Source organism: Anas acuta, chromosome 2 (assembly GCF_963932015.1).
Source record: "Anas acuta chromosome 2, bAnaAcu1.1, whole genome shotgun sequence".
Classification (NCBI taxonomy): domain Eukaryota; kingdom Metazoa; phylum Chordata; class Aves; order Anseriformes; family Anatidae; genus Anas; species Anas acuta.
This window is the reverse complement of record NC_088980.1, coordinates 11,459,250-11,483,743: the sequence shown is the minus strand read 5'-3', so window position 1 is coordinate 11,483,743 and position 24,494 is coordinate 11,459,250. Positions and strand designations below refer to the sequence as shown.

General features: G+C 42.7%; 1 protein-coding gene across 2 annotated transcripts in view; it reads left to right on the top strand.

The window, feature by feature from the left end:
- The window catches only part of ADARB2 (adenosine deaminase RNA specific B2 (inactive)), a 309,650-nt gene extending 287,324 nt beyond the window's left edge, over window positions 1-22,326 (top strand). For both annotated transcript variants that reach the window (XM_068673495.1, XM_068673494.1), the window contains 4 exons: window positions 761-929; window positions 11,366-11,547; window positions 16,952-17,130; window positions 20,061-22,326. In XM_068673495.1, coding sequence (XP_068529596.1) covers window positions 761-929; window positions 11,366-11,547; window positions 16,952-17,130; window positions 20,061-20,237 — 707 coding nt within the window. In that variant the 3' untranslated portion in view covers window positions 20,238-22,326. The remainder of the gene's footprint in view (window positions 1-760; window positions 930-11,365; window positions 11,548-16,951; window positions 17,131-20,060) is intronic.
- The last annotated feature ends 2,168 nt before the right edge of the window (window positions 22,327-24,494 follow it).

Below are 24,494 nucleotides of genomic sequence, written 5' to 3'. Positions count from 1 at the left end.
TGAAAGAAAAATAAAAGAGAAAAAAATATCATGTTGCTTCTTTAAAAAAGAAAATCGTCTCTGTTCTTTTCAAATATGGAAGAGAACGTCAATGTGACCTCAATTTATGTGATGTCAACATACATGTATATGAAGGGCCTGGAACACAAGTCATATGAGGAGCAGCTGAGGGACCTGGGATTGTTTAGTCTGGAGGATGCTCAGGGGAGACCTTATTGCTCTCTATAACTACCTGAAAGGAAGGTGTGGGGAGATGGGGCTCAGCATTTTCTCACAGGTAACTAGTAGATAGATAACTAGTGATATGGCCTCAAGTTGTGCCAGGGGAGGTTTGGGTTAGAGATTAGGAGACATTTCTTCTCAGAAAGAGCAATCAGGCATTTGAACAAGTTGCCCAGGGAGGTGATGGAGTCACCATCCCTGGGGGTGTTCAAGGAAAGGTTGCACGTGATGCTTAGGGACATGGTTTAGTGGTGACATTGGCAGTAGGTAGGTAGTTGGACCAGATGATCTCAGAGGTCTCTTCCAACCTTAATGGTTCTGTGAATCTATGATGTAGAACTTTTGATTTATGTGAAAAATAAATCATGCTTTTCTCCATTGTACTCCTTTCTTCAGCTATAGCCTCACCTAATTTTGCACCCAACTTCAAGGCCCTCCACAGGCAAACGCAAGCCACCATGTCACCACAGCCTCTGTTTCTTTCAAAAGGCATCTGAAAACAATTAACTATTGCCATTCTTGTCTTCATTTTGTGCAGTGAACAGCAGCAAGCACATAGTGAGAAAATACCGAGGGCACCTCCGAACAAAGATCGAGTCTGGAGAAGGAACCATACCCGTCCGGTGCCACAACGCGGCGCAGACGTGGGACGGCGTGCTGCTGGGAGAGCAGCTCATCACCATGTCCTGCACAGACAAAATCGCCAGGTACCGTACCACCAGATGCATGTGCATCATGAATCTCTTTGCATGTGGAAATGAAGTTTGATGCCACAAAAAAACGATGGCTACTGGTGGGGGAATAACTCACAGGTGCTGACAAAGCCTGCAGAAACAAAGACTGCCTTTGTATGCAAAGATAGACCCTATAAATAGGATGGAATGTAAATAGGACGTTTTCCCAAATTCTTCATGGGTCGTTAGTTGCTCTTTACAGTGTGACAAAAATATAAACCCTCTTTTCAGCATTTTCTGCCAGTAGAATTTCAGTGTGCAAATAAAATACATCTTATTGCTCTTATTGGATCATTTACTGCAAAACTTGCAAACCAACCATCATGCAGATAAGCTTACCTCATCTGCACCAATAAAGTGTCCTAAATACTGTTAAGAATATTGCTAATATTTTAAATGTCATTGCAGAGCTCTCTTGTCACAGCCACCTCCGTGGCCTTCCACTCTGTCTTGTAAATATGACATATCTTTATGGAGAATAATTGCCATTTACAAATATTTCATAATTACTCCTTGGTGGCACATAAGATGTCATCATACTTGTTTTTCTCTATTTAGAGCATTAACTGATAACAAATTATGGTTATCACAAACTGAAAACAAAGCATGTGCAGTTGGATGCATACTTATACAATCAGTATATACCTCTACATGCATGTATACTTATGCTCATAATTATATATATAATGTGTATAGACGTAGCTCTCCATGTAAAATACACTGCATTATAACTATAAAAATGTAAATGTTACGATCAAATTCTCTGCTGGAATAGTGTTCCTAAGAACTCAGCTAAATTACAGCAGTTGAGAATCTGGCCCAATCATTAAAAGCCAATATAAGCAAAATCTTTTTAAAAAGTATAAAGCTTTTCTTTATTGTAAATGTATAAATTATCCACTTAGCTTTAACCAGATGACCTACTAGAGTTCAATTGGTCTGTAGGCTTAGCAAAGCCTGGCGTTTTGGCAAAAAAATGTACGACTGAACCAGCAAATGTAAATACTAACAGGCTCAAAAGACAGAACACAAAATCCACACTCTGCTAAGCGTAATCATCACAAATGTTGTACTTGCATGACAGATAAAGAGCATCTTCTGCTATAATATTTTCATTTATTCATAAAGAGATAAAAGAAAACCCAAACTGTTTTCAGTGGATCTCCCACACTGTTTCAGATGCAGCTGGGTTTTCCAAATTCAGACTCAAAAAAAAAAAAAAAAAAAAATTCAAGTTTGAGAATTGAAATATTGCACTCTCTGTGGTTTTGAATGTCATTAGCCAGTGAATTAAATATCAGCTTTGCAAACGGTGTTGATGTGGATGCTGACTGTAATACACACTCGCAGAAGCTAGTTTTTCTCCAAGCACATCTGCTAAGCACGTTCAGTGAATCCTTTCCTTGTTGCCACATGTCTAAGCAGCATTAATGTCTGTGAAGAAAAAAGAATCTACCAGGATTTTTCCAGGATTACAAAACTCCAGGATTAAAAAACAGCCTCCAAACTACACATCTTTTTGTCATAACTTCTGTTGGGCTCACAGGTTCTAATTTGGGAATCACTGTAGTATTGAAAGCAAAGCACCGATACAGGAAATGTTCACAAAAACATGTCTATCATGGTAGAAAATAAGCAGTCCCTGCAGGGCAAGCCACTGGTGAGTATGTTGTCAGTGATTTTTGGCTGCTAGAAATGTTACGTAGGGCTTAGCAAAGACTGGTGAGAAAAGGCTTGGATATGACATATTCAATAAACTTGATCCCAAATTTCAGTTTACCGTATTAAATACGATCTATGATCAACCTTTGTCCTTCTTATCCTCCACACCCATACAGAGAAGAAGTCAAAGATTTCACCTCACCTATGTGTCATAACATAGAGTATTTTTTTGCCTTCATCTCTGGACATAGAAAGTACAGACAGGAGTGGAGTTTGGTGAACAATGATATTGGTGTGCGAGGGCCCTTTCCCCGCCTCTCTGCCCCAGTGGAGAAATCAGAAAGTGGTTTCCATGCCATTCTTCAGATTCCAAATATTTGCTCTAACACAACGAGAGTTGACTCGTCAAATGTCTGCAGGATGCAGGAATCTAGTTTCACATCATCTGGACTTGTCTAGCAATGAGAAAAATAAAAATCTCCAGAGCTGAAATTCATGTTTGTATAACCAAGATTTGACAAAAATCTGACTTGTATACTTTGGATTTTATTGCTTGTAAAAGCCCCTCAGGAACACTGGGCTATTAGAGAATGTTTCCTCTTGAGAACCTAACCAGCTGCTAAAATATACATCATTTTGCATTATTTGCAAAGGACATTGCTATCAGAATATCAAAGATCCAAGAATAGAGTTACCCAGAAAAGTGAATAACATTCTATAAATCTTATATCTAACAATTTATGTTCTTCCTGCTCAGAGGATAGCCACAAGCAGGGAGTGATTTAATCAGATTTATTTGTTATTCAAAGGCATTTAGCAATTTTTATTACTATCACCACAAATTTGAGAGAATTTGATGCTTGGTATGCATTATTCGGGTTCTGTGGCTGTGTTGAGATTGCAGGATAAACAGCCTGGTATCATACCTATTCCCTTACTGAATTAAAGCACAAACACTTCTAGCATGAATACTCATGTTATTTGCTCAGGCAGGGAATTACGAGGTGAAATTCTGCAACTGCATTATAGAGGAGGTCAGACTAGATCTTGGTGGTTCCTTCTGGCTTTAAAATCCTATGCATTTATATGTGCAAATTTAAAGTTTGGGCTCCGTGAATCCCCAGATAACCCACCCTGAGAGAGTGTTAGCTTTTACACTCAGAACTTTTGTGAGTCTCACAGTGCAGCTAAAGTCAGTTCAGCCTTTTTGTGCCACAGATTTTAGGATTAAACCATGTTCTTTAGACCCGAAATTCATTAGTTACACTAACACCTAGGATTTTGACTTTCATTTCTCTCTGTAATGTACACCGTGAAAAAGAGCAATATCATGAGCTAAATAGTTCTGAAAAAGATCAACTGTTTGGGGAAAAATGTGAGTAACTTAACATTTTCTTGATCAGAAGTTATATTATCGCCTTTATATCAACAAAGATATCCTAGGTCAACATCACAGCCCTAAAAAAGCTTGTTTTTTTATTTTTTCATGGAATCAAACCCATTCATACAATGGACTAGATTAAAATTCTGTTCCTCTCGCTCTCTCACACCAAGGCTGGACATGGAATCAGCTCGTACCTTTGCTTATTAGAAAGTCAGTGCCAAGTTAATGCTGCTGGTGGTGGAAGCCTCTACATTTTCTGTCCAGATGTTTGAAGAAAAACATACAAGCACACACACTAAAGGACACACAATTAGATAAAGAAAGGATATGTCTAGAGTTCAGCTGCTCTTCAAAGATTCAAGTGCAGCGATCAACATTTTGTAAAGTCCAGCACTAAATTCTCACCTTGGACCCTCATAAATGTCCAGAATAGTAAGGTCTGAAAGGCACTCTGGCTCCTACCAGCCATGGAGGTGAGTTTTGCAGCATTCCCTTAGTGCCCTGGGGCTTGGGGACAGAGGCTGTCTGTGTCCCTTTCGGTGACACAGTCCCCAGCTGCACAAAGAGAGCCCAGAGCTTCCACGCTTCCCTGCACAACTCTTCTGGCTTCCCACAACACACCAAGCATATACATGCACTCCAGATTTGCAGGTAATAATTTGCACAAATACATACATATATAAAATAAGAAGTTCCAAATGTCTCTACTTCTTTTTCTTAAAGTAGAAGAAATATACTGAAAAAAGTATTAAAGAATGGTATATTTCTTTTATTGAAGTCCATCATCCTTTGGTTAGACTTATAGAGGAAAGACAGTGCCTGCCACAGAGTCCAGAAACTTCCTTCCCTTCCATAAGCTTTTGTCTTCTGACTCATGGAAACTCTGTCTGAGCTTCAGGCCAAGCTCCTTCCACCATGATTCAAGCCCTAGTCCCACCATGTCCCTGGTTTGCCAACACATACTGTCTGTCCTTCCTCCTGTATGGTCTCTTGCTCTGCACTCTGAGCTCATCAAACTTATACATCTCATCATCAGCACCTGGCTCCCTTCATCTTCCATGCAGAGAAAGTAGAGAAATTATTTCTCCCATCACCAGCCAATCCGTAATAGCGGAGCATTCCCCCCTGAATAGCTGCACAGAAAGTTTTAATGATGACCACTGCCTGTGGTTTGGCAGAGAAGAGCAATAGAACTGGGAGTGCAAGGAGGAGGCCACCATGACACAGCAGCCTCATAGCGTGAAGTAGTGTTTCCAGGTCATTTATCATCACTGTAGAAATGTGTGCAGATTATTTAGAGGATCTAAATGCAAGCATTCAATGCTAAGGTTTACATAAAAATCGGTTCTTATCTGGGTGTCCCTTTGGAGGCTGAGTTGTGTAGTGAACTGCTCTTCCCCAAGACCCTCTTCCTTGATACATCTCAACAAATGGATTGGAGATCTTAAACTCTGACCTAGCTGATGCATTTACTTTGGAGAGGTGCCAGCTTTCCGTGCATCCAACATGCATCTAATAGTGTATGAATGTACCGATAAATGCACGAGACAAGGCACTTGTCCTCTTCCAGAAGGTGGCCTCTGCCAACTGCCAATCTGCAGCTGCCCTTGCAGGATGCAGGCCTGAAGAAAGTGTTTACACAGGATTTGGGGGAAACAGTCCTCACAAACATTGTCTTTATACAGCAAATAAAAGCCAGATTTCGGCATGTATCTTGTAAGCTCTGGCCTTGAAATTGTTTTCTTACTACAGCTTCTTAAAAGGTCACCTTTAAAAGACTGTGTATTTTCTTGCTACCAGGTTAATGGTCATCAACCTCCTTGTACTTCACAGAAACAGTGGCATTAAGCCTGGAGGTTAAATAAGACCTAGAACATCTAAATTATACCTCACCTATAAAATGTCACAAACAGTAACAAAGGACCTCCAAACTTGGCATTACAGCCCCGACAGTCTGTTCCTGTCCCATGGCTAAGGTTCGTAGTTTATGTGGGCCCACAAGCTAGAGGGATCTTTTTTTGAGAATATCTTTAAAGTGTTGCAAGGTAATGTGGTCTTAAAGCACTGTTGCAGGATTTATCAGTGGGAATCTGAAAGCACTTTACAAGATGATTTGGGCACATTAAACTATATTTAAATATAGCATATAAAAATGCAAGACTAAAAGTCAGTGTTAGAAACTGGCATTCTTAGATCTATTTTAGCATTAGCCCGTCGACCGGAGCCATTGTTAACAGAAGGCTGAGCCTGACAAGGTAACTGTTAAGAAAAGCTACTTCAAAGGCTGCATATTAATGTAAATGAAAATCAATTAGCACAGCGAGATCTTCAATTAGAGATGATTTGTGCACATGATTTGTAATTCTCCCTCTTAACCCCTTTCTGTGTGACTGAGATTTCAATTTCAATCTTTCACCACGAGGTATATTCCAGAAAACATATATAAACCACCCACTGTTAAAATACAGATCAAAAACTAATGCACTAGTTCCAGTTTCCAAACCAATAATAGCTAAATGGTCATATAAATAGGAACACCACAGGTGTTCTGCTGAGCACAGGCCACCATGAATAACAATTTATATTGTGTGAAGCATAGCTGGAAATATCGGTAATAGAAACTGTGGTACAGGAGGTTAACAACACGCCAAGTGGGTAAGACTTAAAGCTCTTAATAACGACACAAATAGTGTGTGTTTTATTAAAAGCCTTAACAAAATAAGCTTTGAAATTCATCAGCAATGCATTTTAACAGCCAAGGTTTCTAAAGGTCCCCAGGAGACACTTCAGCCTCAGCTTCAACAGCAGGTGGACAGTGCTCCCCAAAACGCTGTGAAGCATCGATGCCAATTTCTCCACATCTCAGTTTTGAAGCCATTTGAGGGCAGGCAGGCACCAAAGTTTCTCTTTGAATGATGCCACGTGCAAACCAAGGCTGCAAATAACTTGGCGGTGTCTTGGGGATATATTTCCCTGAATGCCTCACAGGTGGTATTGGTTGGTGAAGAGCGCAGGAGGCGGTAGGGGCTCGGTGGGGCCAGGAGAGCACGGCGTCTCATTAAAGAAAGGCTGCCTTGGTCTGGGATGCCTCCCAGCTCGCCGCTGGCATTTCCATGATTGACAAACAGGCAAAAATATATTGATTTAAGGATTATCTATATTGAAAACCAGACGCTGGATTTTGTCTTTGTAAACAGTGCAGTAATATCTGCTGTTTGAACAAAAGGAAGGGTATTCTTTCCTTCCATTTAAGCACTGAAAGCTCCCACATTTAGGTGAAAAGGGGAGACATTTGTTTTTGTTGATCCTGCTTGCTGAAGATTTTGTTGTGCTTTTTTTTTTTTTTAATGATCTGTGACTAAGGGAGCAGTGGGTTGATTTTCTCTTTAGTGTAAGGGTTATTAAGGAGCACACAGCATATAAGTTATTAGAGAGATGCCTGGCCTTGAAAACAGCCCTTAAAATCTTGCTCAATTAGGAAAATTCAGAATGATCCAGCATATTTCTTCATAGTGAGAAAAGTCACTTTGATATATTGAGGACCCAAAATGTAACACTGCATTGCTCTGAATAATAATTTTATTTTGAAAAGCTGCATTTGAAGTGAGCACTTTGTTACAGATGGGAACACAGCTACTTTCATACACCTAAATTAGGCTATAGAGAAATTGCTCCTTCAGAAATGAACACCCATACTGATAGCTTCACTGTTGCTCAGAGAACTTTCCTTATCATCCACCTTAAAAAAAAAAAAAAAAAAAAAAAAAAAAAAAAAAAAAAAAAAAAAAGTTAGGTGCTCAGTTATCAAAGGACCAAGTTTTGTTGTTACAATTCAGTGCAGTATCCATGTTTGTTGGTCAAGGGATGAACACCTGAACACCACACAGAACAGGAGACCTTCTCCCCAGTACCCCAATATTTGTCAGTTAAGTCTATTCCTTTTGCTGAACTGGCAGCCTGTTAAGGTAGATCTGTTTATCCCCAAAACAGAAACAGAATGACTAAGTGAACATTTCCCCCAACAGTAACATCTTTTTCCTGTGCTCTGAAGGACAGGAGCAGCAGTGCAAGGGTCTCATTTTGCTTGGTCATCTGAGCACAGGGCACCTCTTTTCCTAGGGCTTGTGTTGGCATAGTGGGACTTGTGCTCAGGGCTGCTTTCCAGAATGAAGCAAGCAGCCAAACACTGAACCTGGGCCAGACTTGCAAGCAAAGCTCCCTTTTTTTTTTCTTTTTTTTTTTTTCTTTTCTTTTTCTTTTTTTTTTTCTTTTTTTTTTATTCCTCTTTCTTGCATGGTTGCAGCCACACTAAGGCCATGCCAAACCAGAAATCCAGCAGCAGCAGGTCACTTGCACTCAGTAGCAGTGCCAGTGCCACCCTCATCCTGTTTCCCCCCTGTCATGATGGTGGACACCAGCCTTGGTGTTGCTTGAGGAGATCCAGCAAGACATCCAAGCTGCTGAATTTTGTCTTGTCGATATTGGCACCTTTTCTGCTTTTTTTTTCCCTTTCTACCATAGGATGCTATCTGATTCTAGGACAGCGTGGTTTTTACACCACCTTCTCCCCATCAGGTGTGACTTTCTCTCATGCCCTGTATGTCCCGTGTTTTCTTTGGTCTTACCCCTCCACCCAATCTGTTTTGTAGCCACTTATACCTACCACTGCTGATACAGGAGTTTTGTGCCCCCACCTGCTCCACCAAACCTGCCTGGGTCTTCTTTTGGGATGGGAATAATGCCACAGACTTCAGCTAGTCGTGCTGACTTTCCGCCTTGATTTCCCAGTGTGTATAAAAACGGGGCTTTACCTCCCTTAAGTATTGTGAGAATTAATTAATGTTTATGAAATGCTTTTGACACATAGGGGTTGACCTGATCGTGCTTATACTATGATTTACAATAATGTAATTCCATTGACATCCGAATCCCTTTATATGCTAGGGTGAACATGTTCGGAATTAGGCAGAGAAATATCTCTAAAGAAAAGGCAGGTTCCTTGCAAAGAATTTAAATGAAATAATCACTATTACCTTGTAATTTATGATCTGAACACAATTTCCTATTTTGGTAAATAAAGCTCAGATGATTTCTTGTGATGTGCATATCATTAAAATTCCAATATTGTTGAACATATGTTGTTTTTCTGTTTAGCTGTTTTTATTCTCTCCTTCAATCAAATATACTTTTTTTTTTTTTAAGGAAATGTCAAATGTTAAAAACAATACCAAAATCTTACAAGCTTCCAACTGGACAAAGATATCACTGTCTAATTTTTTTACTGTCCTCAGAAGCACATTTGAGGCGTAGTGCTGTTATCTGAACTCAACTCAATTTCTTAAGCTTGCATTATTAATTTTGCATCATGGTAAGACATTTATTCAAAGAGGCAGCTAGTTCTTTCCTTTAAAAGTGATGTTATTTGCAGGAATGACCACACTTTTTTTTTTGAAATGAAGTTATGCAAATCTGATCAACTAAAGTAAATGTTTCATAAAACCAATGACTGTTTAAATTGTGGGACTAAATTGTTTGTATATAAATATTACCTTTTATATTCCATTTGAGTTTTATGTAGATGAACACATTACTTTAATGACCTGCATTTACAGAGGGAGACAGGGAGAGTCTGACTCTGAAATCCTCGGCAGCCAGATGGCTGCCTTTTCTTGCATGAGATTAAAAGATGTTTCTCATTCACAGCCCTGCTTCGGAGGCAAATTAATATAGCCAGCTAAATTGCTTGTGTTTTTGGAATAAAATTTAAAGAGAACTTTTTAAAGCAATTGGTGTCACAGGTTCCTAGAGCAGATTGCTCTCCAGGTACAGCATGCTGGTTTTAAACATTCAGTAATTAATGGAAAGTATTCCGTGTTAATTGACTGCTTCAGGAAAGGGAAATATAATGACTCCTTATTAATCATGAAAAGAGACATACAGCACTGAGGCACTGCAATAATTGCACTAACGGTTGAGAAATGTTAATTAATGAAAAGAACAATGATGTAAGAAATTAGCTACATAATGCTTGCTGCTGATGGAGATTGTGCTTTAAACACATTATTTAGCATGGCAGCCACTGGTTGTTGCCTTAAATAGCAGGCACCTCTTACCCTCTACTTCAGTCAGCCACAGAGTTCCAAATGTTGCCGGTGTTTTGGTTTTTAATGAGCCAAAATACACTCTGCAAAACTACATTTTCTGAGGAGTTTTCAGTTTGAACTCCTGAACTCAAAACTATTCAAACAGATTGACAGCATTCAGCTTACATAAAAATATTGTAAGAGAGCGTGTTAGTGTTTGTGTGGTAGGGAACAACTCGTTGTTAGATGGGCTGAGCTGAGCAGGTTTGCTACAGAAGATAACTGCATCACACAACGTCCCGTCCTCTTTTTTTTTTTCCAATTTTTAACCAGTCACCTGTCCCCTGAAGAACTCACAACCCATTCATATATGTGCCTAGTATGATGTAAAAATATGTAGGAAATTAAAATAAATGATGGTTCTGGCAACTAATCCACCAGTAAAGAGCTCAGTCATAAACAGACTGAAGAGCCCAAGGTTTTCACCATCATTTTCTTGCACCTTTGAGACATCAGCAAGGTGAGACAGGTTCATCACTGGGAACATTTTAGTATCGGTTGCAAATAAATTGCCTATAAGTGTCTATCATGAACAGGATTTGTTTCTTAGATATGCCTTCATATCTGCATGTCCATTTGTGCAAAGAAGTGCCACCCTATGAGGTTCTCAAAAAATATTCACAAGATCTTTGTGATAATTTTGGCATCCTAAGTCACATGGCATCTTGGCTGTATGAATAGGGATGGTAGTAATGTAGGACAAAGGGTAAGTAAAGGAAGAATAACAAAAGCACTCATTATAGCTCTACCATTGCAATTGAAAAAGGATACATGCAGAAAAGAAAAAGAAAGAAAGAAAGAAAGAAAGAAAGAAAGAAAGAAAGAAAGAAAGAAAGAAAGAAAGAAAGAAAGAAAGAAAGAAAGAAAGAAAGAAAAAAGAAAGAGGCTAAAAATGTGCAAAATTAACTTCAGTCAAACAAAAATGCTTATATAAAGAACAGTTCTTAACAGGAAGCCTCTGCAATAACAGAAGATAGAAATACACCCCTTGAATCAGTGGCATCACAGTAATCTAAAAACATTGTGTGGGGAGAATCAGTCCTACGGGAGTATAATAAACCATCAGCACAGTGCTTCATGCATGATAGGACAAGGACAGGAATGGTTTCACCCCTCATCCCTCCAACCCATGTGTTGGCCTTTGCTGATTTTCCCAGGACTGCTCTCTTGTGGCCATTCCTCCACCCATGTGTTTTCTCTCTCCCAAATTTCTTTTCCAGGTGGAACATCCTTGGGCTCCAAGGCGCACTCCTCAGCTCCTTCATCGAACCCATGTACTTGCACAGCATCATTGTGGGAAGCCTCTGTCACACTGGTCACCTTTCCCGGGTAATGAGCCATAGAATAGAAGACATTGGTCAGCTGCCAGCTTCGTACCGGCGCAATCAGCTGCTTCTCAGTGGTAAGTGAACACCTGCCTGCAAGACAAACGAGCCCCTCTCCCACTGCTAATTGCTCAGGTCACTAACAGGAAAGTTTACATGTTTGTGAGTAAATGATTAGCCCGTGCCGCCTTTTTTCCTGCTGAGTATGAATTTGTAGAATGAAGAAGCGTGCTTTTAAATTCAGTGACCGTGAAAAAGATCAGTAGTGGATATAAGCCAACTAGGAAACCTGTCAATACACTAACTGGGAAAAAGTTATTCATAATAAAATATATATATATATATATATATATATATATTTTTTTTTTTTTTAAAGGAGGTGGAACTGTTCAGTACATTTTAGTTTTAAGTCTTTCATCCTGCTCTCCCACACCCAGAGAGGGTACAAAGGTTTGGGGTCAGGAGAAGCAGTCCTCACATCTCTGGACCCATGCATGCAACCCCCGACCAGTGCCCCTTAGTTGGAGCCCTGTTCCTTCACCAGTCATACTCAGAGCAGATGGCTCAGAGAAGGACTGTGGGTTCATGCAGGGGTCCCTGCCTGCTCAGGACACCTCCTGGAGGCATTGCTGCTCCCTGCTGAGGCTGCTGCCAGTTGTGTGAGCAGCTTGGTGGTTCCCAGCTATTATTTGGGCTTCTTCCATTGCCACCACTTCTTTCCAGCCCTTCTCCCTACCCCAGGTCTCTGGTCCTTTCTTCTTCATCTCTCCCCATCTCCACCACAGATTACTTAACCCCCAGCCAGGCAGCGGTTGCCCAGCCTCGTCCCAGCAAAATCCCACAGTCCTGAATGCCTTTCAGATCCTCATGAGGCATGTAAGGACACTAGCTATGCACATTCAGACCTTTATCTTGCTCTTAGACACTGATAACTTTTTCAGGAGGATTTACTGAGACACCGGTACAATGTCAGGAGTACAGAGATGGGAGGTTGGGATGCTTTAGTGGGGTGTAACATTGCCTTTCATAGCCCTCTAGGTCCCGAAGTCATGGAAATTGTTATTTTATCTTTTATCTATTTTTTGTTTTTTGTTTGTTTTGTGTTTTTTTTTTCTTTTTCTCTGTCCTTGTGACAGAATTAGTTTAGCTGAGGCAGAAGTGATAGTTTAGCCACTGGGGAAATTCTCAGGTTCTGTGTGGTTTTGTACATCTGGTAAGTGTAATATGCATGTACGTGTTATAAGGTGAATAGGTCAAAAGGCTTATCTTGTTTGAACAGCTTATCTCAGTTTTTAACTCTTCAGTGCAGCTAGCCAAAGCCTGTGTAATGCAAGTATGATGAAACTGCTCCACACTCCTCGTCCTCCTCCGTGTCCCTCCTGCCCTGGTCCAGCCTGGGCACCACTCAGCCCCCTCTTCCTTCCCACACCACGCCATGGGAGGGAGGAAGGAAAAACCTCTCCATTTCCCAAACCTGGATGTTATTTTGCTAACACACCCCTGCTTTCAGGAGGCATCTGCATCTCCCATCGGGGAAGCAGTTTGCATCCCATGCCACTTCTGCCAGCCCTAGGTCATTGCAAGCCCACCCATGTGTTAAGATCAAAATCACACCCAGCCTGACCCCCTGGAGGACTGAAAACACAACAAGGGATTTAACCACAGAATAGCCATTGTTTGGCTGGGTTGGACTTGCAGAGAAGACGTAATGGCTCAAGTGTGTGTTTATATCTGTAAGTAATTGCCAGAGATTTGAGGGCAGTTAGAAGTGCATCAAAGGAGCGCTGGTGGCACTCCAAGTAGTTGCATGCTTCGTGGCTGGCTTCCTCCTTCCCTGAGACTGCTGTTTGAAAAAGCTTTTGCTTTGCTTTCAGAAGTGTTTGTGGGTTTTCTTCAGCCTAGGAGAAGCAGTGGGAGGAATCTGTCTCTCTCTGTCTGCATTGTTTTTTGTCTCTAAAGCCATTATTTGTAATCTTCCCTCCCCCACACATCCTGGGGAGCCCACACTGCAGCCCTGCTTAGAACTTACATCACTGAGCCTTGTGCTGCATTTCTCTTAGCTGGAAAACTGTGCTGACAACATATTCAGTGACTGTGGGAATGACCACCTACCAAAAGCCGTACTGAATTCATTAAACACCAAACCACAGCAACCTCGACCAGGCCATTCCACCTTGCACTCCCCTCCCTGGGATCAGACCAGCTGGGGATTTTAAATTGCAGGAGATCTCCAATTATTAGGAGACCGATTATTTTGGCTCTTCATCGTAATGCTACAAGCATTTCAGTGGAGAGAAGAGTCATACTGTGTGATGAGATGTCGTGAAATATCTCCTTGGCCCCACAGATAAATAATCAGTGAGCTTTTCTACTCATAGTAGTCCCAGCCAGATGGAAATCCTTTCATTCACTGGAATTACTCTTGGGTGTATGGTTTAGAAGAAAGAAAAACACTGTTTAATTTTTATTTCTCTTTCTCTTAAGACTGAGGCCGTTCTAAAGGGTATAGTGAAGAGGCATGAGGCTTTGCTAGGAGGGAGAGGAGAATGAGAATAGATTTCATTTCATATCCCACAATGCTCAAGTTCGTATTGTTTGTACAAAGACTTTTCTTTTCCTTCAAGTTCCTACAGTCTCCTATTGTACTCTTTGTTGTGTTGGTTTTAAGGAGGATGTTTTACATAAAGGAGAGAAAATGATCTAGATTATTTGGGAGTTACCTTTCAAACAAAGTCAGAACAATTACTTGTCAAAAGGAAAACTTGAAGAAAAATGTTATAAAAAGGATCAAAAACAGCAATCACAGAATATATCCAGGTCTGCCATCCCATTTGCGTCTGGCATGAGTCTCATGGTGTTTGCTTTGAAGCCTCTTCTCTTGCATTCAGACAACGATGTGAAAATATCTTCCACTTACCTAAATATGTATACTGACATATGATAACTGGGAAGAAAAAGTGTGAAAGCAGAACTGGCACAGAGCACTTTCCAGGCATAGTGCAAGCCCCCAGCTCTCATGGACACCCACCAGGAGCAGAGGGAGGTCTGGGGCTGGAGATGGAACAGGTGTACAGCCCACACCTCCCCACTGATGGGCACCCACAGCCTGCTCTGGCCCCAGTGCCACCTTTCCATTTCCTCTGCACAGTTTTTTTCACGGCCTTTTTACTGATTTTGTGACCCATAGCAGCTTCTCACAGGAGGGTGTTTGCTATCGCATTTTTTGGCACTCATTCTTTTTGGGTGCTATCTTGGCAGAGCTGATGTGTAGTGTCAAACAGCAGATTTTGATCTGTTTGCATCTTGTTCTGTACAGAGGCGTTTCAATAGCTCCAGGAGCTATCTGATTTCCAGGCTTTCAGTTTATAGTCTGTTGCCTAGGTGAACTGGAATCTTAGATGCAGACTGATCTGCTATCTCAGGTGAAAAAAAAAAATGAACAAGGTATTAATACACCATGAATGTGTTTACAAATCCTGGGTGAGGTTATGATTTAGCTGTAATTCTCTTCTACACGGCAATGAGTTTGGTCCCAGTGACTGAGCTGATTTCTGCAGTTCCAGCTTTGCCACCAGTACAAAGTGGATGTGCCATATATTCTTTTCCCTTCACTGGCCACCTTTCTCTCACTGTGTGTGCTCAGTTCTGCCAGGCTCTTGCAGCTCCCTCCCAGGGCAGAAGGGACCATGGTGGAAGGAGCAGAAGGGGAGCACATCCTTCACTGACATTGCTGAAGGGCCATGGGCAGGAGCTGCCATGGAGGCAGCATCCCCATCACCACCAGCCCTTCATAGCTCTCCTCCTCCGTCACAGTCCCTCTCAGGGGCCTACTGAACTCACCATGTTTAGAGGTAGTGGCAGATGCCTTGTTTCTACCAGTTCCCATCTCCTCCCACATCATCCACTGCCCACGTTGTCCAACCTATTTGGACGGCCTCAGATTACTCCATCTTTTCCAGCTTGGGAAGCTCCAGATGTTAACTGTCTGCTCCCAGAAGCACTAATGAGCAGGGCGAAGCAGAGTTCACTCCTGTACTGGAAAATAAAATACACACTTTATTCCTCTTATCTCCTCACTAAGACTCATCTTTTCCTGGTTCCAGGTACAAGAAGAGGGAAAGAAGTAGACATCATGAAAAGGACGATGTACAGTAAATGGTTACAAAGGGTTAGGAATACACCTAATTAACAATAACTCCATCACACAGACATCCACAGCTGACCTTTTGGCAACCCTCCATTATAGCCAAGGGAGATCTCACCCACGTAGGCTCTGTAGTGGACTGCAGAGTGTTATCAGATGTCCAAAACTGGCCACGTGAATGACACAGAGGTCATTCAGTCACCACAGGCAACTGAAAACATCATCACTGTAACAGTCTGGAAGTAAAGATGTATCACACTTAGGCATGTCCGAAATACTGCCATGGTGACTTTAACTAGATCTTGAAGAAATTGTCACATCCTGCAGGGTAGGAATCTTGCAGGCAGAAACAATGTGAGGAGTTGTTTTATGTGCTGGTCTGTGATGTCTACATGATCTTCATTAACCTGGATATAATAATCTCTCTGTGGTGCTGGAATGCATGATTCATATTTTCTTATCCCCCATTTATATCACCTATGATCAAGAGTACCCATCATAGATAAGGTCCCCACAATTGATAACAGACAAATACACCGGACCAGGAAAAGCACGCTTGAAGGAATTCATGGCAAAAGCATTTTGTTTAGTTCCTTTAAAAACTGGTCATCCCATTAAAGCCTTCCCAGAAGATTTCATTCAACAACCATGACACTACTGTCAACACCATACATTACAAACTGAGAGAGTGAGAGCTGGGGTTGTTCAGCCTGGAGAAGAGAAGGCTCCAGGGAAACCTCACAGCGGCCTTCCAGTACCTACAGGGGCCTACAGGAAAGCTGGGGAGGCACTCTTTGTCAGGGGGTGCAGCGGTAGGACAAGGGGGAATGGTTATAAACTCAAAGAGGGTAGGTTTAGGTTAGATATAAGGAAGAAATCCTTTACTCAGAAGGTGGTGAGGTACTGGAAGAGGTTGCCCAGTGAAGCTGTGGATGCCCCATCCCTGGAAATGTTCAAGGCCAGGCTGGATGGGGTTTTGAGCAACATGGTCTGGTGGGAGGTGTCCCTGCCCATGGCAGGGGGGTTGGAACTGGACAGTCCTTAAAGTCCCTTTGGATCAAAACCATTCTATGATTTTATAATTCAATATAATTCAATATATTTTTATAATTCTTTCCTCAGACTAAAGGTTTGTCTGCCAGGTATGAAAAGCTCTATAGGAATTGCACGTTATCTCTCTAGGGTGCTCAGACCAGTCACATTTAACCAGTGGTGACAAGAGCACGTGCAGTGCATTCACCCGAGGATGTCGCATGTGCCGCAGTGAATGACCAAACATTCTCAGCCTCTGAAGGTTTGGGGCTCTGGGTGTTACTGATGTCCTTCTCTCCTGCCAGGGGTCAGTCATGCTGATGCTCGTCAGCCTGGAAAATCTCCTGGCTTCAGTGTGAACTGGATTGTGGGGAACGCCGACCTGGAGGTTATCAACGCCACAACGGGGAAGAGGAACTGCGGGAGCCCCTCACGGCTCTGCAAGCACATGTTCTTCGCTCGGTGGGCAAAGCTTCATGGCAAGGTAAGCCTGACACAATGTTGGAACATTGCTGCCCATCACACATGGTCTAGTCCTTACGTAGGAGTCAACCCTGTCTTGGCAATCTCATGGTAAGAGACCCTGTGGGGTCAGCTGCAGTAGCTGAGAGCACAAAGAAAGCCAGCAGCAGAAACCCAGGCAGGTTTGGAGGGCAGATGGGTGTTCTGGCTCTTCATGGCACTGGAGCCAAGCTCCAATGAGCAGTGAAAAGCCAAGACAGTGCTGAGTGTCCACACAAGCAGAACTGGGGATTTTTCATGTCTTACCCCAAGTTATGTCTTTGTCTCCAAGGGAAGTGTTGAACACACCAAATCTCAGAGGCCTGAGGGATGTATTTGTCATTGTCCTGGAGGCATCTGAATCACTTCATGGCCTACACAAGGATTTAGACTCCCAAATTAAACTGCTCCCTGTCTCACCCAAGTTGACTGATGGAAGCAGGTGCTATGGATTGCCCATTCCCCTCTCCTTCCCCACTCCCCCAGATGAGTTATTTAATATTGATAAATCCATGCAATGACACACCTACTTGTCACAAGGTGAAGGCTCTCTGATTTCATTACACTCAGCAGCAGTACAACCTAATGGCATTAAAACTACAAGCTGTGTTAGTTAACATAGCCGCCAGCCTTCAACAGCCCCACTTTCTCTAGGAAAGATGGCCATCAGCTCCCCTCATTTGAAATGGTACCATGGTCAGCCTACCTTCACACTTCACTTTAGTTTCCACAGACAGGAGACAGTGGCAGGTCAGATGGATGGCCGAAAACTAGAAGGTGGAGCTTAGGGATGTAGGAAATGTAGGAAGAAGCCTGATATGGAATAAGGAAATGAAAGCAAATAGGGTTTGGGCAAGAAAGGAGAGTGATATGGAGTGGGAAGCAGGGAGCAACCACCTCCTGCCAGGGCTGGGTGGCGTCTCAAATCCTTCCTCTTGTTGATGGGTGGGAAACATGAAGCTGAGGAGATTTGGGTATGAACATTTTGCAACAGAAATAGGCCTAACAAAAAAAGAACATTTTCTGCATTCAGGCGCCAAACCAACCCAGGGAAAAGAGGTGTTTTTAAAAGTAATTTCAAGCCAGTGTTGTTATTTTAAATGAATAGGATTTGGCAATTTATCAGGGAGTACATTGTCTCCTGAATGCTTGTATGAGCCATTTTTCTGTCATTATTCCTGGTTCTGAAGTCACTGTTTCTCCTCTTGCCTGACCTTTCAAGGAGGTGCTGGTGGAGGCAGGGACCAAGGCAGCAAGCCTGACCCTGCCACCTCCAGGAGGAGCAGCAGGAAAAAAGCAGCGTCTCTCCAGCCTTTCACTGCTGTAATGTTATTTTGCTATAATGAGGCTTGTCCAGAATCATCCTATAGTTCATGTAGGGTGAGAGAAAATGAGGACAAGACAAAAATGATTTTACTAAGTGTCCAAATCTTTTTCCTATGGAGAAATGAATGGGAAAGAACAAGGCAGAATGATGGCAGGGAAGTCTACAGCCACTTCCACCACCAAGGTCATCCAAGAAGGCATAAGGACAGGTATGGTGGGGAGGTGTAAGGATGAGCCCAAAGGGCTTGTTCTGCTCTGCAGGACACCCGGGTAAAGGAGTCTGACAGGACTCATCCATACCAAGCAGTAACAGAGACCTGGAGTCTGGGGACAGCAGAAGGGACCAGCCTGGGCTTCGTGCCCTATGCCCTGTCACCGTGTGGTGACACGGGTCCAGACCAGCCATGGGACAGGAGGTGTAGAACACTCCTGCTGCTACCCAAAATGGAGGGATCCTCACAGGAACAAACCCTGGGACAAGCCTGTGGCAGGGCCGTAGCCAGTTTGCAGCCCATGTACCCCCAGCTGGAGCATCGCCCTCCCTCGCTGGCTGGGCCTACACACCCCGGGGCTGAGCAGGCCCGTGCTGTGTGCCCAGATGGCACCAAGCGAAGCAGAGCAGCTCATTTCAGGCTGCGTGTTCCTGTGGACTTTTCCTGCAGTCCCTCTTTCAGCATTTCTCCTTTTTACAGAGAAGGAAAGCAGTGTTGATCGCTGTGCTTTGACAGTGTTTTTTCCTACAGGGTGCTATTTCCCTGGCTTGTAAGCGTTGGACTTTCACCTGCCTGCTAGCTTTAAGGCATTTTCCAGATTTCAGTTTCTTTCGTATAATGTCAAAGACTCACCACTGCTTTGGCGCTGTTAAGGCATTGGCAGGTCAGAGAAGGTTTTCTGCTTGGTCCTTGTGAAAACAGAGGGTGCGTACTGCTGTGTGCGTGCTTGGGGCCATGAGGGCTGCAGGCGGCACAGTGCTTGCTTTGCTGTCCTGCACCGGCCTCCTTGCCTCCAGCACCAGCACAGATCCTGACACTGATTTCTGCCCCATCCCAGGCAGGTTTCACAGCATTTCTGACAGTAACAGATTAAAGAAGGGAAAGGGAGGGTGCAGCAGGAGACTCTCCTCCTGCAGCCTCCTAGTGTTACTTTGAAGCCCTGAGCTACTGGGGTAACCTGTGTGCATTCTTTAAAGATTCCAAGGCAAGATTTTTCTCTTTCTTTTCTAAAAATCATTCTAACCGAGAGGCAGATGTTTGCCATTGCAAAGCACACTAAGATTTGCTGCTGTTGATGCCCACTCCAAGGCAAAGCTGTTTACCTCATTCCTCTTTGCAACAGTTTGAAACAGTGTCATGGGCATTCATTGCTTTCCTGTTGTTTGTTTTTTTGTTTTTTGTTTTTGGGTTTTTTTGCTGTTGTTGTTGTTAAACCAAAAGCAAACACACAAAGCACACTGATAGTTTGTTTGTTGCTTATGAAATGTAGACAGGAAGATTATACGGCTACTGAAGCCTCCTGTTTCTTTTGGCTCATGGGTTGATTTTTTTATTATTATTTCATTTTTCCTCTTCTCTGACTCTTGTTCTGCAGCTGAGCACACGAACACCAAGCCATGGAGACATGCCATCGGTGTACAGCGAGGCGAAGCTGGTGGCTCAGACGTACCAGTCTGTCAAGCAGCAGCTGTTTAAAGCGTTTCAGAAAGCCGGTCTGGGCACCTGGGTGAAGAAACCCCCAGAGCAAGATCAGTTCCTACTAACTGTGTAAATCACTCGAGACCTTTGCTATGTGACCAGATCAAATCAGCTGGAGAGGAGGCTAGGCAGGATGCATGAGCCGAGAGAATTGAAACAGCTTGGTATTTAATAGCAAACTCCATGGGAATATTTTCTTTTGATTCTGTATTGGAAATACACAAATATAAATGTGTATGATGCACTGAAGTCGACTTTAGAAAACTGCTTTTTAACGACCCCTTCCCAAGAATGTACCTGCCCAAATAATAATGCCAATCCCACAAAGATTCTGCTTTTCATAGTTTATCGCTGTTGGTATTAACAATTTGAGGCATTAGCAGGCCACCTGGCTGATCCCAAATAGAGTTTGTTTTCCCTCACACAATCAGTGCAAGAGTTGTCACCGAATAACAGAAAATAGTACACAGAGATGGAAGTACCCCAGGCACACAGCAGGTCTCTGAGCATCCATAATCATCCACAAAAACAAGCAAACAAAAAAGTGTCTAACCTCTATGCAAAAATCACCCAGCTCGCTGCCTAAATCTGTGAGAAAGAATTTGGGCCTTAAAGATATGCAGCATTTTTAAACCAATTCCCACTGCTGGCTCTGAGCACAATGCCGGACACCAGCTTTCCCTTGGTGTTTACATTTATTCCCTCTGGCGCCGTGGCCAAACTACTTCCCACCAAATTTTCAATTCTGGCCATGAATTTTGCACACTGCAAATTTTAATTATCTGAGCCCAGTTCATCCCGCATGACCTTTAGGTACCAACGGGGAGTGAGGCAACCTGGGTGTCCCTCAGCCTGCACCGCAGGGCAGATGCTCTCCTCTGTCCACCCCTACACTGCTCTGCCAGGGCTGGGGGTGAGGACTGTTCTGCCCCAAATCAGTCAGGCTGGAGCCAGCACCCAGAGCCTCAGACCACAAAGATGCCAAGGGTCCACCGCTCTAAATTGAGTCATTATGAGCTCAGGATGCTCCCTACAGCTGAAAAATCGCTGGGTTGGGTAGCCACAACTGAGACATCCCAAACTAGACAGCACGTTTGATACTTGTCTCTTTCCTGACTCCATTTCTCCATCTGTTAAATGGGGATAATAATACTTACCTGCTTCATGTCTGAAGAACTTGGCAGGAGAAAAGTTCTCTGGTCAGATACAACAACAGTGTAAGGTGCAGTGGATTTCACCTTGGCACATAATCCAGTTGTTGGAGGTGCGGTAGATACAACTACGAGCTTGGGTAAGATCTTACTCAATGCAAGAGTTTCCAGATTCTATTTCTGTATAAATGGCAAGTATTATTATTATTATTATTATTCATCTGCTGCCTGAAAATCAGGTGGTTTTTTTTAGTTAGGAGATGAGTAACACCTAACAGCTAAACATCTCCTTCATAACTGTGGCTGGGTTTAATATTATCTGAGCTTCAAACCATCCCAAACTTAATCAGAAGGCAGAAGATACAGTCATGGGAGAACTGAGCTTTGATAGTCCCACTGCAGAACCAACCTTCAAATGCCCTGTATATTTCTTTAAATGTTTTTTGTTTTGTTTTGTTTTGTTTTTAAATGACAGAATTTGCGGGTATATAACTACTTTTTTTTTCTTTTTATTCCTGTGATTCTCTTTAAATCTGTATATAACATGCTGCTACTGATTTGTGATAATTGTCTTGGTATTTTCTCAGAACTGTCAAGCTGAGTTACTTTTCAAACAACATAAGGCTCATATTTTTCCATGTAATTTCCTTTACACGGGAAACTGTTCCTATCAATAAAGATAGATGCTCTTTGTATAGGGTTTATCATGTTTGGAGAGCCATATACAGTAAATACATTGTTTATTGATGCCCACAATAGAATAGCTACAGTATTTTGATGAGATTTTATTTTTAGATTATAAACTACAAGATGTATCTATAGTGTCTTGTATAAAAACAATTGTGATAAATTAGAATTTTTAAATTAGATAAAAGAAAGCTCTCCCCTTCCAGAAACCTTTTCAACAAAATAATACATTCCATATTAACTACCAAAAATATTAAAAAAAAAAAAAAAAAAAAAAAAAGACTTAGAGTAGAAATAGTAAAAAAAAAAATAGAGAAAAAAAAAGAGAGACATGTCAGTAATGGAAGCATTTTGTAGTAACCACTTTGTCAATGCTTTGACCACTTTGTCAGGAATTCTGATTAGAGCTCAGAATATTTCTAATGTCTCCTGAAGCTTCCCGCTACCTTCATGTGGTCCTTTCCTCCAACACAGCCATTGCTGCTGCAGCTGCCCTGCAAATCCTGGGCAGCAAAGGCACGCGGGGGTGGCAGGAGGGCTCGTGGTCAGTCCCAGGACTGGTGGGGCAGGGGATGCTGCTGGTGATGCCAGCAGTGGTGGTCCCAGGGGCTTCAGCTGCTCCCAGCAAGAGAGGGGAGCCACTGGGCAACCAGAGAGGAGGACCAGGGCTCTAGCAGAGACCCGTAGGACATGGGGAAGCATGTCTTCTACTTTTCCTCTTCAAGTTAGTCTTTACCTAGCACACAAGAGACCTCAAAGGCTCCTCCTTACATCTCCCTGCCCTCATCCACCCTCCTCCAGCCCTGGCACGACATCAGCTTGCTAAGGTGACAACAAAATGCCATGCCTGGTTATTCTTAAGGACAAAAAGAGAAGTGTGGTGAGATTGAATTATCCTTTGTTGCAAGAAATACCTAAACCTAATCTTGGCTTCAGCTGCCAGAACAAATCTAGCAGAGGGGTCAAACTGAGCCCCTGCTTCAGGCAGTCACCAGCCGATCCCTTTGAAGGCAGTGGAGTTGCACCTGCTTGCACTAGGGTTGAATGTGACCTTAGATGTCTACTTCTTCTCGTTATGTGCAGCGACAGAGTGTGGTGGGACCACCTCCCAGAAGCACGCATGACCTACAATGCAGCATTTCCTGAAGCAAAGGAAAACTTGCTCAGTAGTAACTCTTTAGTGAAGATTTCTGTACATAACACGCATGAGTGAATGGCAATACTGTACTAATGGATGTACATTTGTAATATTTGTAAAAAAGAAAAAGAAACAAAAAAGACAACAAGAGAAAATAAATCCGAATTTACATATGTGAATTTGCTGCTAAGTTCTGTAAATGCACTTCAGTGATACCTGATAAGTGAATGTTTCTGTTAAGTGAATAAAATGCCAAGTAAAATTGTTCTTTCGATGTTTGTTGGCCATTTTTCACAGTGGCTTAGTAATCAGTTTGCACTTGCACAAACAGATTTTTATCCGTAGGTGCCACAGATCTGTTCTCACTCAGTTTGGGTTTGGCTGAGCTGGGCCCACCTCTAACTTCATCTTTTCGGGTTACTCTCACACCCCTTGCTTGGGTCATCAGTAGCATTGGCTTCCCCCGCAGAGAGGCTTTAGAGGGGCCGTGCTCCAGCTTCAGCCCTGCTCCTGAGCACAGCATGGGCCAGGAAAGGCAAAAAGGGACACAGAGGTGGCAGCCCCGCACGTGCCCTCATCCCCATCACCTGGAGGTCCCTGCCAGGGCTTCCCGGCGTGCTGGGAGCCCCCAGCCCACACCTGGGCACTTTGGCCATGGCTGAGTTCACTGCAGGTGGCTCCCAGCCTGTTTTTGCCTCCAAAAGTAGCTGCTAGTGCCCGACCATGGCAAACACTCTAACGCGATTTGGCTGACGAAAACAACTACAAAGCAGTCATTAGGGTAAATTATATGGATGGATTCTGTGTTTAATCTCATTAAGTTTAAAGGCTAAATACCAGAACTGCATTTTAAACTTTACAGGCATACATCCCAGCCTCGTCAGGCACAGTTATTTCTTTTCCAACTGTATATTGGAAAAACAACAACATAAAACATGAACAAGCTGATATATCGGCTAATAGAGGGCTTCGGAGAAGTGCCTGTTTCTCAAATAAAATAAATAAGTCCTTCTGCTGCAGTTAAACCTTGATAGCCATGCTTGTGTGTGGAAGAATGAAATAGCAATTTAAGAGCTTTTTAAGCCTTTTGATTCATTACTGCTGTGCCTACTTTCCAGCCTTTAGACCTGATTACTTTGGTTAGTTTCAGCCTGATCATGTGGATACACCAGTTTAGCTGGAAATCTGTGTGAAGTCACAGAAAATCTGAGACTTTTGAAAGCATGGTGACTGCCTGGATGCAAAGACAAACACACACAAAAGACATGCAAGCACATCCACACACACAGACACGTGTCAATTCTTAGCACTCCGAGGTCTCCTGAATAAATAATTCGGGCTTGGAGAAAGGGGA